The following is a 14,087-nucleotide window of genomic DNA, read 5'->3' as shown; positions in this document are numbered from 1 at the left end:
TGAGAAGCGCTAACGAGGCTGTGAGCTGTTAACGAGGAACAACACTGGATCTATAAAACCCTCACGTCTTCAAATCACGTGAGACAGACAAGCTGACCAAGGGCTTGTGGGAGAGCTGGATCAATCCATCAGTGTACCAGGGTCAGATATAAACCTGGTGCAGTCTGATCCAGGATGTCCTCTCTGTGTTTAGTATCTCAGAGTGACTGAAGAGATCAGTCGTATCATCCTTCTATCTCCCAGATATTGATCTTGAGAGATAAACTCTCCTCTTTATCTGTGACCCTGTTTATCAGCTCCGCTTCTTCTAACAATGTAAATGTTCCTCTGGGAGAATCCTCCACACACACACACACACACACACACACACACACACACACACACACACACACACACACACACACACACACACACACACACACACACACACACACACACACACACACACACACACACACTGCAGGACCAGTCCGATCTCCCCGCAGAGAATCAAACATGTTTTTATCAGGACAGGGATGAAGAAATCAAAGAGAGAGCTGTGTGTAAATGTTTGACCTTTGACCTCTCAACTGAGCATGTGTATGTTTGTGTGTGTGTCCTCAGGGTCGACTCCCGGTGAAATGGATGGCTCCAGAGGCTCTGTTCGATCGGGTCTACACACACCAGAGTGACGTGTAAGTACAAAACAAACTGTGTCACACACACACACACACACACACACACACACACACACACACACTCTCCCATGTCAGCCAGCACCGCAAGATTTCACAGGCTGTTTCTGTGATGGTTGCTGCCTTGATGCCTAATTTGGTGGCTGCTTTTTAAGTCATGCAAGTTCCAATATTTTGAGGCTCGATGTTGAGTTTGGCGACTTCCTGGAGGAGGTGATACACACCGCTTCTGTGCTGTTTGGAGGACTCGTGTTACACCCAGCTGTCAGGTTCAGGGGCTTGTTTTTCAGGAGTGTGTGAGGTGTTTTGGTGCAGTGCTGGTAAGTGTTAGGTGTGTGTGTGTGTGTGTGTGTGTGTGTGTGTGTGTGTGTGTGTGTGTGTGTGTGTGTGTGTGTGTGTGTGTATGTGTGTATGTGTATGCAGAGGGTGTGTCCAGCTCTGGCCGGTTTGTGGCAGAAGTGAGGATTTCACGCTAGACTTGGAGCCAATGCCGTGTTACTAATCTGAGCGGCTTCAAAGGGCCTGGAAGGAGCCCGCCATCACCTCCTCCCCCCTCAGACTCACCCCTCACTACCCCCCTGGCCCGGCCTGGAAGTCTCCCCTCCTTTTGGGCCTTTTGCATGTCTGAACGTCACAAAGTTGTGCTCCTCTTCCTCCTGATCCGGCTCCTCTCTGTCCCCTCTTCTCTCCGGTTCTCATTCTGAAACATGTGGCTCATCATTTTAGAGCCGTTCCTCAATCAATACAAACCCTCCCCCTCCCCCCTCCCTCTCCGCTCGCCGTTCTCCCTTTCATTCATCTGGTGTGTGAGCTGCTGACCCGTCTCTGTCTCTCTTTTTTTTAATCTCGCAGAGTTCTGGTTCTAAAAACAGAACAAAGGAAGAGCGTCTCTGTTTCTGTGTTTGAGGCTCATACGATCTGACAGCAGTGTTTGAAGTTTTGCTCCAGACGGAGAGTGTGTGTGGCGATTAGATAAATGCTCGCACACTGACCCCCGGGAGAGGAGATCCTGTGTGTGTGTGGGTGTGGTAGTCATACAGAAATCTCTATTTACAGATTCTACATTCTGTTTGTTCATTTGTAGTCTGAGCTGTCTTGACCAATCACGTAGCAGCAGGCGTTGGTGTTTGTGCAGGAGATTTATCCGCGCTAATGACACACCAGCTCTCATCAGCGGCGCTCTAACGATGAGTTACTGATCTCCAAAACAGATCAAACATTTGCACTGGAGTTAACAATCTCCATAACACTGTGGGACAAAACCAACGCTTAGATTTCCTGACTTCCCTGAATGCATCAGAAGTGATCGATCTGACCTCCATTTCAAAAACATTAAAAAAGTTCCCTTCTTCTCGTCTTGAGGACAAAGCGTCTGCGTCATCATGTTGTTATTCGTCTGAACTTCAGACCCGCTAATGTGAGGCCAGGTATAAAGCTTCTTCAGGTTCGTACCGCTGCAGTGAGTCAGCGTGAAGCCGCTTCTCTTCTTCTGTTGATCTGAGACTCAGCGGGCGCTCCTCTAGGTTGAACTCCATGTTGCAGACGTAAACGCTGCACAGAGAAGAAGTCGTTTAACAGTAACCTCGGACGCCTCCAGGAGTACCTTTGTTTTGTTGGCTGTCAGGCGTTAACAACACAATACGTGATAGTTTGAATCCGGAAGTAACGTGACAACATCGACACAGAGTCGTTCATGGAGCGTTCCTGATGAAGTGTCAGACGGGCAACTCGCAATTTCTGACTTCCGAGATCAAACTGGAACGCACCATTGAGTCTGACAATGCCTCAGAGGGATGAATTCTTACAGCATCACACTGAACACAGAAGTAGTTCAGAGACGGACATGGACCGTCTGTGTGCGTGTGTGTGTGTGTGTGTGTGTGTGTGTGTGTGTGCACATAAATAACAAGTGTACTGTACACATGATGTCCTTCATATCCCCGGCAGCAGCACCAGTCAATAACCGGGGGGGGGGGGGGGGGGGGGGGGGAGGGGGAGTGTGTCTCGGTATGACGTGCCTGCTGTGGTCTGTCAGCTCTCTGCTAATTATGTTTCATCACTCACTTTTAGTAATTGCCTTTTTCACAGAGAGTGTGAAGGGAAGGGGGGGGTTGTAGAGGAGGTGTTTGTGTGTGTGTGTGTGTGTGTGTGTGTGTGTGTGTGTGTGTGTGTGTGTGTGTGTTGGGGGGTGTAGAGGATTGGGGGGGGGGGCGATCCATACATGACATCAGATTAAATGAATACATGAATTCCAATGGAACTCGCTGCGTGTTGTTCTGACAGACGGGCTCAGGATTAAGTAAGAGAGGGGCTCTCTCCCCCCCCCCCCCCCCCACACACCATGTAGAGGAGCCTCTGCTCATGCATGTACAAGTATTGACTTGTTTTCCAACATTTATATTCATGTTTCTTTCAGTCGATATCGTGAGCGAACGGCTGAGCGGAGATGTGCGTGTAATGAGATACAAACAAGACTCTGAAATATGAACCTGCAGATACAGACTCTTTAATCTGATTGGTTCATTTATTAAAGTAAAGCAACCAGAGCTCGAATACAGAAGAATGTAAGGAAGTGTGCTTACTTCATCCCCAGTGTCCATTCCCCCCCACAACGACTGAAGGTCAGTTAAAGTGACCCGCAGCGTGTTGGTCTGCGTGTGGGTGTTTGGGGAGTCAGGGTTGGTTGAAGGTCGACAAGCGTCTGCAGCATGATGGCGATCACTGAGAGACGAGACAAAGTGTGTCAACATGAGGACAGATTCATCTCAGTGATAGAGCTGCTGTGTAAACAGACGGACGAGCTGATAAACCTGCGCCCTGCCCGTGTGTGTTCACTAACCTGCTCGGACCACTGACACACACACACACACACACACACACACACACACACACACAAAGACACACACACACAGACACACACACACACACACACACACACACACACACACAGACACAGACACAGACACAGACACACACACACACACACACACACACACAGACACACACACACAGACAGACACACAGACACACAGGCTTTGTGCAGCATGCTGAATGATCAACATTCAGTGATATCAACCTGCAGCAGGACGGCGTGAGACTTAGCGAGGCACTCGGATGAGGAAGTAGTTAATCGTTAACAGTCGTTAACCATCTCTCGACCACCCCCCCCAACCCCTCCCCTCCTCCTCTCTGTGCTGTGGGTGGTCCTCTGTTTGTTTTGGTGTGGTGTGACGGGACAATGCCCGCCTGTGTGAGCGGTCAGCGGGCACAAAAGGCGTCATTGAGATGAGGGCAGAGTGGCACAGAGAGCGGCTTCGCACCACGAGCCACCGGACGGCAGAAAGAAGGCATTGACGCCGGGCGGGAACACTGGGCGAGCTGTGTCACAGTTTGGCAGAGTGACTGCATGTAAACGATCTGTAGAGTCAAAGGACAGTGACACTGATGGACCAGCGGCCTCTCAACACTGTTTACACACCCACTGATTTATTATCCATTCTTCGTGAAAACACTAACGGCCATCTTTGTTTCTGTGTCCGCAGCTGGTCGTTTGGGGTGCTGATGTGGGAGATCTTCACCCTGGGGGGGTCCCCGTACCCCGGCATTCCTGTTGAGGAGCTCTTCAAGCTGCTCAAAGAGGGACATCGCATGGACAAGCCTGGAAACTGCACCAACGAGCTGTAAGAGCCTCACTATTACACACACACACACACACACACACACACACACACACACACACACACACACACACACACACACACACACACACACAGCAGCTCTGACAGACAGCCTCCATCAGATCCATGACTCTGTGGCTCCGCGGCCCCTGTGTTTGGCCCCTGCACAGCTGTGAGCGGCTGCTATCAGTGTCCTCATTCACAGAGAGTCAGAGGACAATGAGCAGTCACACTGAGAGCGACAACAAGGCAGAGACAATGGCTGTGCATCAAACACACACACACACGATGTTCAGATACAGACTGAAGTGTTGCTTTCAGATTCTGATGAGGACTCAAATGTGGCATCTGCAGGCGTGACATTAATGCTCCAGTCCAACAGCATAATCAGTAATAAGCACTCCAAAGAAACGGATTCTTTCAAATGATCAAGTGACAAAAACAGGTTAAGCGTTAATGCATGGCACAGGTATCAGACGAGTTGTAGAATCAAGCCTCACGTCTTGGTACCACAAACAGAATCAAAACGTCTCCATTCTAAAAACCTTTATAAACACTGGGAGGGGTGATTGTGTTCAGGGCAGAACTAATCTCCCTGAGCTCCGACTGAAACAAGGAGGACACGTTTTGATTTGACTTTGCTTTGGAGACTCCGGAGTCCAGAAGCAGAAATCATGTCTGCTGCAAAGTGGAAGACAGAAGAGACGAGAAGAGCAGCTGGTGTGAGTTCAGGCAGAGAAACAACCCGTCCTCCAACTCCAGATTAAACTTGTTTATATCTTCCTGCTCGCAGGTACATGATGATGAAGGACTGCTGGCACGCCATCTCGTCCCATAGACCCACCTTCAAGCAGCTCGTCGAGGACCTGGATCGGATCCTCACCCTCAACACCAACGAGGTGAGAGCAGCTCTTTCTTTCTTCCTGGTTTTCACAGCGGTCAGAACTCGTGCTGAACTCGTGTATGATTTCCCGGCAGAGATGAGGCGTTTTAAGAGAATAAAAGAGAATAATACGTTACATTCCTCCACACAGAAACACGTCTCTCAGTCCAAAGTGAATCACGCTCTCGGTGCACACAGGGTTCAGCTGCTGAAAGCTTTAGGAGCATTAGGAGCCACGTTGCTAACTCCAGGTCTAAATGGTGACTCAAAAAACGTCCGGATGATTCGATCCAGGCCCAACATGGCCCTGTGAAGCTGCCCAATCATCACGTCCGTGCTCGCTCCGTATAACAGCCTGCGTTTCTTTCCATCCCCCTTCCTGTCTCTTGTGATATCTGCATGCCGGCCTGAAGAGAGGCCGTCGATGGAAAGCTGTCAGGACTCGTCTGCTGTGGAGTTGAAACTTCATGAATTTATGCCAAAAAGGCCGACTTTGAGTTTGAACTTTTGAAATGTAATAAAGCGTCTTTTTCTTGAATTTTTCCTCCTCCCTCTCTCTCTCTCTCTCTCTCTCTCTCTCTCTCTCTCTCTCTCTCTCTCTCTCTCTCTCTCTCTCTCTCTTTGCCCTAAACCGCTGGCAGATGTGGAGGTCTTTAGTAATGTGAGCCTTCTCGTGTTGAGCTGGGAAAATGGAAGCCAGCGCTCATTTTCTAGAAAACCCCAAGAGCTCTTCCTCCTCACAACTCGACCCAAACATCGCCATGAAAGACGAGCGGGGGGGGGTGGGGGGGGGGACGAGCCTCAGCGACATGAAAAGAGCAGAATAACTTCCCAACACTGGGCCCAGGCAGAAATTAATCACAGGATTTCTGCGGGTTTTCATCTTCCTTCATCTTGGTTCTGTTTTGGAAAGGGGGGTGTTCGGTTCTGCCAGCTTCTTTATTTTTTCCAGCCGTCTCTCAGCGTCGATGTCGAGTGTTTCAGTGTCACACGTCTCATGTGTTTGGACTGAAAGGAGGTTGAACATGACGGGGTGCAGTGGGTGCCACTTTTCTGACCCACTTCTCTGACTACATGTACACCAGAACTCCCCGACCTCATCAACACTTGAAGTTGGACTGAAAAGTAACCAGGTCAACGTTCTGCCTCCAGCCTCTGCTGGCAGGCCAACCTTCGATTTGTTCCTGCAGATATTTTCAGACAGTATCCTGAAGCTGAAGATTTTTTTTCCTGTCCCGTTTCATAAATCCGTCTTAGGTTTAGATAAATATCACATGCAGGTGATCTCCTCTCTGGAAAGCCCCGCTCCTTGTTGACAGACTTTCCTGCACGATGTGTACGTTCAGTGTTTCTTATTGTAACTCGATCCCGTGTCTGAGTGTTCATTTCTCCCTGCTCTGTGTCTGCAGGAGTACCTGGACCTGTGCGCCCCGGCAGAACAGTATTCCCCCAGCTTCCCCGACACCCGCAGCTCCTGCTCCTCCGGCGACGACTCAGTGTTTTCCCACGACCCGTTACCGGACGAGCCCTGCCTCCCCAAGTACCAGCACATCAACGGGAACGTCAAAACATGAGGCCACACCCCTCTTTTTGCCCCAACCCCAGCTCCTCCTGCCCCAGGGTTACCCCCATAACACACAGCACAGAATCCCTCTCCTCCTGCCTCCCCCACCCCCCCCCCATCTGGCTCCTGGTGGACTAACGGACCTGAAGGGGGGGCTGGGCCGGTGGCAGCGCTGCTGTCGCACACTCTCACTGCCACACACACACACACACACACACACACACACACACACACACTCACCTGAGGTCTTAAAGGAGAGGACAGGGACCATGTTTGTACTCCTCCTGCTCCTCAGCAGACGTTTTCATGTTTGTACTCGGAGGTTTTGTTTCACAATCGGCGACTTGTTTGGCGGTCTCATTCCAGCGGCTGGCATTCCAAGACTGTTTTCCTGCTCCTGGAGGAATGTATGGACCTACGTGAACTGCTAAAAAAACGAGGGATCAGAAGAGAAGGACAAAAAGGAAAATGGACAGAGAGACTAAAGTGGAACTAACAAAGAGAGGAGAGGAAGGAGAGCTCATATAGAAACGTGTCTCCTCTTTTATTTTGTCATATTGATGCATTTCTTTTTCTGTCTCTTGATTCAACGATTATCGTGGAGAGAAATAAATACACAGTCAAATGTATAGCGCTGGGTATATTTGTAAATATATTCAAAAATGTATAAATATATATATTATATATTTACAATGAATTATTTTTTGTATGGAAATAACCCCGCCCTCTTACAGGCAGGTACGCTAACAGGTTGTGTCCTAGATTTCTCTGCACACGCACACACACACACACACACACACACACAGACACACACACACACACACACACACACACACACACACACACACACACACACACACACACACAGACACACACACTCAGATATACACACAGAACCACACATACACACAAACCTGTCTTACTGGGACGCAGTAACAGGTGAGTTTCGGCTTTCAGGGACTGAGGTAGCATGTTAATTTATTGACTTATGTTTTTATGAGATGAATCAGAATAAAATGGCGGAAACATTAACGACATTAATGAAGCTGATCAAACGTTTAAATAATCCGTTACGTTTATGGTCATTTAAAATAAATCTTTTTTTTAGAGGGTTTCTGAAAGATGCAGGTTTTCTAAGTTTGATATATGAATGTGAATATTAAGTTAAATTTAAAAAGTGTACATTTTATAGTCAGCTAATCCCTTTTCGTACGTAGAAGTCGGCGCCATTTTCTATCGGGATGTTTAACGATTTGGTAGATTTGCTTCATAGGAAGATTTCTGGATATTTATATTCAAGGACAGAAGAGATTTATTTTACTAGCATCCACTCCCTCACTTAGACTCTAGACTCCAAATTGACTCGACAGAATTGAAAGCTGAAAACAAAGTATTATTAATCATTCAAGTGTTTTATGTCTTTTTCTACTGGACCAACTTTATGATGATGTTCTTTTTGCGAGTGTTCACGACACTTTTGCAAAATAAATGATGGAAAAAACATGTCCTCGTCCTCGTCTCATACTTCTTCTGGGGGTTGAAGCTGCAGGATTTGATAAGGGTTGTAAAGATCATTGAACTAAACATTCCTTCGAGCTATTTCGTACGTGATGTGGGTGGAGACGGTTAAACTGTCAGAGCTAGAAAGTATTCCGCTGGTTTGCTTTGATTCTTGTGAGGAGGGGGTTTCCATGACATCTGTAGATCATTTAGAAGAGTTGGACAAAACTAGAGGAGCACAAACATTTCTGTATTTTCCATTTCTGTATTAAGCAGAGATTTATGAAAAGCTGCAGCGTTCGGCACAAACACAGTAAATGTGATGAGGTCAGGGCGCCGGTAGCATAGTGGTTAGTGCACACGCCCCATGTGCGAAGGCTATAGTCCTCCAAGCGGGCAGCCTAGATTAAAATCTGACCTCTTGCTCCCTGATACTCTGACTCTATCCAGCGTCCTGTCTCTAAAATAAAGGCCCAAAAATAATCCTTTAAAAATTAGATAAGGTCAGACACTGAGTTTGTTCAAAGAGGCAGTAGCAACCTGCAGTGTTGAAACATGAAGCCGAGGCTGGCTGCAGAAGCTCAGGAAGTCACATACACACCCATTCTAAAAAGCCTGTTTTTACAGCAGAGATTATCATGTTTACAGCCTGGTTCAAAAAAACAAATAGGTCTGATTAGCTCATGTCTCGATCGACACACACTGTACGGGGGGGGTGAATGTTTTGATGACTCATCAGTTTTGATTTGATGAAGGATAAGAGTTATTCACAATAAGGCGTGTAGCTGACATGATTGACAGGTGGGCGCGGTGTAACGGTTTGTCAGGAGGTTTAAAACCCGCCTCAGCTCCAGCTCTCAGCCTGTCGTTAGGTTGACTGAAAGTTAGACTGAGACAGCATCTCCAGCATGGAGACCGCCATCCATGGGACTCCAGCGCCCCCTGCAGGAACAGACGGGTCACATCACTCAGGCTTCGTCAATATTTCCCGTGAAGGATTTGTCTGTGTGGTCGGAGTAATTTTGATGAATAAACAGAGACTTTGTTATCGTTGTGCGTCTCGATCAGAGACTCTGATCAGACTGTGTGTCAGAATAATCTGACCTGTGATTAACTGATTGATTTATCAGAGCACATTTAATTTAACAGAGTGAGTTAATTGATCTGATCTGATCTGATTTGATTTAAGTTAATCACAGTTGATCTATTAGAGAGTGATTGATAAAGACAGACAGGCATGTGGGGGTATTAAGTGATGGAGGTTGCTGCTCTCAGTGGATGAAGACAAAACAAGCCCAGATGTATTTATATCATTTGTAATTAGAAACATGTGCAATCATTTTTACTGGTATAGCCGTGCTAGCAGCTCTGAGTTTATAGCAGTAACCTCCAGCGCTGAGAAATGAAGCCAACACCAACCAAGGTTCCAAAAACTGCAGTTCCTCCAGTGTCCACTAGAGCCTGTCTCCTGCATTGAGTCAGTCCCCATAGAGCCAGCATTGACATTGATTCATTCTATGAAGGCGCAGATTTCTATACTTCCATCACCAGGGTTCGTCTTGAAGAGCTCAATGGAGACCTGTTTCGTGGAACACTTGAACATGTTGAGAAAGCCCTGAGAGATGCCAAGATAGATAAGTCCAAGATTCATGACATTGTTCTGGTGGGTGGCTCAACCCGCCTACCTTCTCTGGTCCAAACAAATCCAGATCATTCAGGACCAGAATCTAAAGTTAGAAGGAGGACATACTGGCTGCTGCATTGTTGTCAGAGAAGCCAGCACTTCAACATAGCATGTTTCCTTAATGTCTGATCATATAGTAAGGTCACTTTATCATTTCACTCACAACACATCTCACTGATTGGACCTTTAACCTCTGGGTCGTGTTTGTGCTGTTGGAGCCTTTTGGAGATTTGTTCATGTAAATATCAGACTAATAATCTGTCTCTCTCTGTGAGCTTTATTGGACAAACAGATCGTTCTAGAAGTCTGAGCTCCACTTTTTACAACCAGTCACATTAATCTATTGACTAATTAGCATTGAAAAACACAGAAATCATCAAAATAAGAACAACTGTAACACAAAAAAAAAATGCTCTTCAACATATCTCTGTCTCTTCTGTTACAGGTTTGAACCTGATCTGTATTAACACACACAAACACACACACAGACACACACTATAAGGACGTGTCCCCTCACGCCTCCGGAACCTTTAAAGGGGATTGGAGGGAAAGTCAGACAACATTTGTGTTTTTCCATAGAATGAGGAGGAAGAAAGCAGCCAGGGGATTGGAGGGGGATTGGAAATAAAGAGTGACTGGATAAACCGCAGAAAGTAACACCCTCATTAAAGGGAGGAGGAGAGAAAGGAGGCCGGATATCCACACTGGCTAGTGCGCACTTTTATCAGAATGGATGTCTATTGTGCTGTGGGCTGATGGCACACACACACACACACACACACACACACACACACACACACACACACACACACACACACACACACAGAGGAAGGGGGGTTAAACTCCAGGGAGACCAAATACTGGATTAGTTTGTCCCATCCTGCCCTCGGAGACACATTTTTATTTTTAAGATTTAACCAGGGAGTCCCTTTAGACTAAAACCTCTTTTACAACCAATATATAACAATACAGAAATAAAAACACTACACTGAGAAACAAACATCAGGAAAGCAAGGAAAGTCTAATGGCGTTTTCACATTAGGAACGATTGTTTCGTACAGTGCCCGAGCCCGATTCCTCCCCCCTACCCTCCCCCCTGCTGGTCTGCGATCACATTAATAACATCGCTCCATACCAGAGTACGTATGTACACAGTCCGATAGAGCAGGTGGCGGTATGTACATATTTGGTTTCCAAATCTGTCAAGACCACCTCTTCAAGTAGACTCAAGCACAGTACCTGAGTACGATACGTTTGTGTTCACACTGATCAAATGAACCAGACTTTAGGGTCAAGCGTAGTCGGATCCAGGCCAAGGTCCCTAGTGTGAAACCGCCCTTAATCAGCTCAAGGAAGGCTCATGTTAATTTACACGGACTTTAAACATGAAATGCACTTTATATGTATTCAGCAGGCCCACCACAGATATGTCCCGGCCCCTGAAAGGTCTGGTGAATGGACCCTCCCAGGATTCAATTCAAAGTATACACATTCGATCAGTACTGTTAGCGTTAGCCTCCTGACTAACACTAGCCTCCTAGCTAAAATCAGCTCCCTCTGCCTTTGCTCCCATCAGCCTTTGGAGTTGACTGAAATAAGTTTGTTAACAAGTTCTTGTTGGAGTCAAACACCCGACTCAGCTCCCTCTGTTTCTTCTTCTTTCTTTTCTGGCATCCTAACTTAAAGAGTCCATATTATGCCCTTTTTAGGGTTCGTATATTTAATCTATGTACCTACTTTTGTACGTTCACAATACCTAAAGTTTGAAAAAAGTGTCTGTTTTCATGTACTGCTCCTCCTTGCTCCCTCTACGCTCTGAGTCCGTCAGCTACGCTCTGCTGAGCCCCCACTGTTAGACCCCACGTGGGCCAAGACTGCTCTGATTGGTCTGCCGATCCGCTCTGTCGTTATTGGTCAGTTGCTCAGCACGCTTCTCGGAAATTTCAACATGAGCTGCTGGGCTTGCCACAATGAGCCAATGGGCTTAGATCAGTGATCTCACACTGACAATGACGTTGCACTGACACATTTTTAGCGAGGGAGGCTAGAACCGAGCGTTACATGCAGCTAATGCTACAGCTAACAGGAGGACGTAGGAGAAGCCGCGTTTTCGCAGACTTTGACTTTTTGCAAATAGATGTGCCTAAACATGCACAGGACACTTGGAAAACACACTAAAGGGCATATAAAACCAGAAAAAGCATAATATGGGACCTTTAAGCCGTGCCTCTCGCACTTCTGCAACGCCGTAACAAAATGTGATTTCACACACTGGGACACGGGGATTGCTCTGTGCATATTCAATGTGTAAGAACACGTGGTGATGGTGGAACTTCATTAGCGACGTTGCAGAACATATTCTGTAAAGTGCAATGTTAGCAACTTTTTGTTGGTCGTCATCATCACATGATTATTGACCTTAAAGTTTTTGATTTGTTTAAACGGGACGATATATTTTAGTATCTCTAAAATTGTATTTTCTGTAATTTGAACAACTCTTGTTTTTGTTGTCTTGATTTGAAGCCTGCAGTTGACCTCTCTACAGTCTGAATAGAAAAGGATAGATATTTTTGTTAGATTGTAGGAGATTCATTTATCCAGTGAACTCTGGGAAGAGATAAACCCAAAGAGGCAGGAAGGATATAAATCAGTGATATGACGTCTGTTGTTTTCTCCAAAAGATGTCTAACAGTGAAAGTTTCCGCTCTCGTCAGGACGTTTGTATTTCCTGGAAAAGAAAGATCAGGGTGAAATATTTAAGGACACTTTCTTTAAATAATCATTTTCTTTGACTTTTTACTGACAAGTAAATAAAAAGGAAGGATGTTACTATTTCTCTGGTTTGAGCTGGCCAGAAATTAGATGATTTACAGTCCGATTTGCCCCCCCAGCAACGACCAGGGGGGCGTGGCCCGATTCAAGGCTTGCGGTATCAGATTTTATGTCCATATAATCCTCCAGTGTGTGGTGTCACTATCGATTCTGAGCCTCTGATCTGATCTGGAATCACGATTCCTGGTGGGACTACCTCCGATGGAATCAAAGAAGCAGCCAATGAGAGCGAGCAGACTTGGAAGCGTCAACAACCGCACACAATCCGTCTTCTCAGCCAGGATTTCATCAGTGTTGTTTTTCTGGTTTTCTGTTTTTCGCTGCGAAACAGAACACACAGCAGGACATATAGCTAACAACGTTTCTTGGGTAGTTACATTGGAACAAGCATGTTTTTGTGAGATCTCGCCGTCTGCCTAGTGTGTGCGTTCAGAGGATCATGATGTTAAACATCAGTGGAAACTGTCCTCATGTCCGTGCTCTCCACGTTTTTAAAATCGGTCAAGATTTAAAAATCATCTCGTGTGTAGCCAGCATCAGGAAGATACAGAGTCCTGAAATCATCAATGTGAGATGAGATGAAGACGTGTATGATTGTCTCTGTGCCTGCAGAGGATTGATCACATTTTTAAAATACTTTAGAATATAAACATCTATCCATTGTTTTTTTTGCAGCCCAGCTTTCCTTTCTCTGTGAAAATAATAATTTTCCCTCCACGATGCCCTGAGGGCTCATGGAGCGGAGAAACTGATAAACACGACCCACCACGCTCGGTCAAAGCTTAAAATGAGTTTTTCATTTGGAGGGCTTTTCCTCCATGGTTTCCTAATGCCCTGAAGATTAACCCAGTGACCCTCAAATATTAGCTCTGAACAACTTCAGGGGGTCGGGGGGCAGCCTGAGGACATCAGAGCATTTTTAGGGCAGTGGTGAATCTACAAAGGGACAAATATCAACCTTCACGCAAAGAAATATTTGAGATGTTTAAAAATGAGAGACTGAGATACTCTGATGCTGTGACAGAGCGAGGAGTCATGAGGGTATCTTGACATTTTTGTGGTAAGAGTGATATTTATTCCTGTCCCTCCTCCTCGTCTGCGTCCTTCATCCTCGCCCCGTCCTCCCTCGCCATGTCCTCCCTTTGCCCCGTCCTCCCTCGCCCTGTCCTCCCTCGCCAGGCCATCTGCTGGGGCCTGGTGTGTTTGCACAAGGCTTGGTCCTCTGGAATGTCAACATGAGGCTTTGTGTGAAGCCAGAGGAGCCCACATTCAC

General features: G+C 46.5%; 1 protein-coding gene across 7 annotated transcripts in view; it reads left to right on the top strand.

Annotated features, from left to right (window-relative positions):
• fgfr2 (fibroblast growth factor receptor 2) overlaps positions 1-7,641 on the top strand; it is a 42,907-nt gene extending 35,266 nt beyond the window's left edge. For all 7 annotated transcript variants that reach the window (XM_061040596.1, XM_061040595.1, XM_061040593.1 and 4 more), the window contains 4 exons: positions 604-674; positions 4,217-4,354; positions 5,145-5,250; positions 6,644-7,641. In XM_061040596.1, coding sequence (XP_060896579.1) covers positions 604-674; positions 4,217-4,354; positions 5,145-5,250; positions 6,644-6,808 — 480 coding nt within the window. In that variant the 3' untranslated portion in view covers positions 6,809-7,641. The remainder of the gene's footprint in view (positions 1-603; positions 675-4,216; positions 4,355-5,144; positions 5,251-6,643) is intronic.
• The last annotated feature ends 6,446 nt before the right edge of the window (positions 7,642-14,087 follow it).

Source organism: Labrus mixtus, chromosome 6 (genome assembly GCF_963584025.1).
Source record: "Labrus mixtus chromosome 6, fLabMix1.1, whole genome shotgun sequence".
NCBI classification, from domain to species: Eukaryota; Metazoa; Chordata; class Actinopteri; order Labriformes; family Labridae; genus Labrus; species Labrus mixtus.
Note: the sequence above shows the minus strand (reverse complement) of the source record. Positions and strands in the feature narration are given on the sequence as shown.